Source organism: Pollachius pollachius (assembly GCF_949987615.1).
Source record: "Pollachius pollachius genome assembly, chromosome: 9".
NCBI classification, from domain to species: Eukaryota; Metazoa; Chordata; class Actinopteri; order Gadiformes; family Gadidae; genus Pollachius; species Pollachius pollachius.
Genome location: NC_136942.1, coordinates 18,445,759 through 18,448,258, shown reverse-complemented (window position 1 = coordinate 18,448,258; position 2,500 = coordinate 18,445,759). Strand labels below are relative to the sequence as shown.

At 49.1% G+C, this 2,500-nt stretch overlaps 1 protein-coding gene across 1 annotated transcript in view; it reads left to right on the top strand.

Annotated features, from left to right (window-relative positions):
* Positions 1 to 2,500, top strand: part of otogl (otogelin-like) — a gene marked incomplete at both ends in the record, with an annotated part of 38,304 nt that overhangs the window by 9,582 nt on the left and 26,222 nt on the right. Inside the window, 4 exons of the mRNA XM_079742856.1 lie at positions 161 to 287; positions 423 to 600; positions 685 to 809; positions 2,280 to 2,489. Of these exons, the coding sequence (XP_079598982.1) occupies positions 161 to 287; positions 423 to 600; positions 685 to 809; positions 2,280 to 2,489 (640 nt within the window). The remainder of the gene's footprint in view (positions 1 to 160; positions 288 to 422; positions 601 to 684; positions 810 to 2,279; positions 2,490 to 2,500) is intronic.

Here is a 2,500-nt window from a genome sequence, read left to right as displayed (position 1 = left end):
ATAAACCGACACATAAACATGCACACACACACACACACGAATGCATGCAAAAAAACGCATACACGTAAACACACGCACGCAGAAGCACACACACAATCACCACACTGCAGTCTCCTCCCGGGGGTAACCGGTGACCTGGAGGTGACTTTTGTGTGGCGAGCAGAAGGCGTGTGTCCAATCTGTAACCGTGGTGTTGGACGAGGACGTGAGCCGTCAGGTGACCTTGACCAGAGACGGGGAGGTGCTCATCGGGGTCAACCCAGCACCTGTTCTGCCCTTTAGAGACGGCAAGTTTCACACTCGTGTCCCCAGAGCTTCACCACAAAGTCCCCAGCCCACCCCAAAAACATCTCGACCCAATAACGTGACGTTGGGATCTGTTCTCTTGTTGGGTTGCATGTGTCTGGCGTGTGTTCCAACAGACTCTGTGGAGGTGTCGAGGCTGACCCCCGTGTTCACGCTGCTGAAGGCAGGCATCGGCCTCCGCCTGCAGTATGACGGCCACGGGGGGCGGGTCTATCTCCAACTAGACAGCCAATGGCGTGGCTCCACCCTCGGCCTCTGTGGAACCTTCAACGGAAACCTCAGAGACGACTTTCTGTGAGACGGCCGTCTTTTCTTTAATGTTATCCATCAACGTCGGCTATATCTGTGACATGTGTTTCTGTGTGTGTGGGGCTGCAGCTCTCCAGCAGGCATGATAGAGGGGACTCCACAGCTCCATGCTAATGCCTGGAAGGTGTCGTCTGCTTGCGTAGCTCCAGTCAACCAGCCCATCATAGACCCATGTGAGATGAACCAGCACAATAGTAAGTCCTCCTCCTATTGGCCGTTGAACACGAGGACATTTCCCGGAACAGCTGAGCCAACCGTTTGGATCAGGGCTTCACAGTGATGGTGTTGAGGTCTCGAAATATCTGGATTCGATCCTTTTTTACCCCGAAAGAAAGTCACAGTCATGACTTTTTGAAAATCTCTGTCTCAGTAATTTGTATGCTTTTTAGAAATAGTTTCACTAATGTGTGTTCTGTTTGTGTCTGTGTTTATGTTTAGGTTTTTGTGTGCATGTGTGTGTTCTCATCTCAATAATATGCTTGTGTGTGTGTTTTGCACTGTTCAATTCATGTCAGTAATGTGTCTGTTTTTGAGTGTGTTTAAGTCTAGAATGAGTATTTTTGATAAGCGTGTGTGGTGTGTTTGTGTGTTTGTGTGTTTGTGTGTGTGTAACAGTGTTCTACTCACTCTGTAATGTGTGTTTATGTGTGTTTGTGTGTGTGTGTGTTACAGTGTTCTACTCACTCTGTAATGTGTGTGTTACAGCGTTCTACTCACTCTGTAATGTGTGAGCGTGTGCATGTGTGTTACAGCGTTCTACTCACTCTGTAATGTGTGTGTTACAGCGTTCTACTCACTCTGTAATGTGTGTGTCTCAGCGTTCTACTCACTCTGTAATGTGTGTGTTACAGCGTTCTACTCACTCTGTAATGTGTGAGAGTGTGCGTGTGTGTTACAGCGTTCTACTCACACTGTAATGTGTGTGTGACAGCGTTCTACTCACTCTGTAATGTGTGAGCGTGTGCGTGTGTGTTACAGCGTTCTACTCACTCTGTAATGTGTGTGTCACAGCGTTCTACTCACTCTGTAATGTGTGTGTTACAGCGTTCTTCTCACTCTGTAATGTGTGAGCGTGTGCGTGTGTGTTACAGCGTTCTACTCACTCTGTAATGTGTGTGTTACAGCGTTCTACTCACTCTGTAATGTGTGAGAGTGTGCGTGTGTGTTACAGCGTTCTACTCACTCTGTAATGTGTGTGTGACAGCGTTCTACTCACTCTGTAATGTGTGTATCACAGCGTTCTACTCACTCTGTAATGTGTGAGCGTGTGCGTGTGTGTTACAGCGTTCTACTCACTCTGTAATGTGTGTGTTACAGCGTTCTACTCACTCTGTAATGTGTGCGTTACAGTGTTCTACTCACTCTGTAATGTGTGTGTGTGTGTGTGTGTCACAGCGTTCTACCCACTCTGTAATGTGTGAGCGTGTGCGTGTGTGTTGCAGCTTTCTACTCACTCTGTAATGTGTGTGTTGCAGCGTTCTACCCACTCTGTAATGTGTGTGTTACAGTGTTCTACTCACTCTGTAATGTGTGTGTGTGTGTGTGTCACAGCGTTCTACTCACTCGGTAATGTGTGTGTTACAGCGTTCTACTCACTCTGTAATGTGTGTGTTACAGTGCTCTACTCACTCTGTAATGTGTGAGCGTGTGCGTGTGTGTTGCAGCGTTCTACGCGTCGCTGTGCGATGTGATCCTGGGCAGCGTGTTCTCTCCGTGCCACGGCTATGTCAGCCCTAACGTCTACCACCAGCAGTGCCGCTACCAGGCCTGTCGCTGTGGCAACAGCTGTCTGTGCACGGCGCTGGCCCACTACGCCTACCTCTGCTCCAAGCACGGCGCGCACGCCGACTTCAGGACCCACGTCTCCGAGTGCGGTACGGACCCT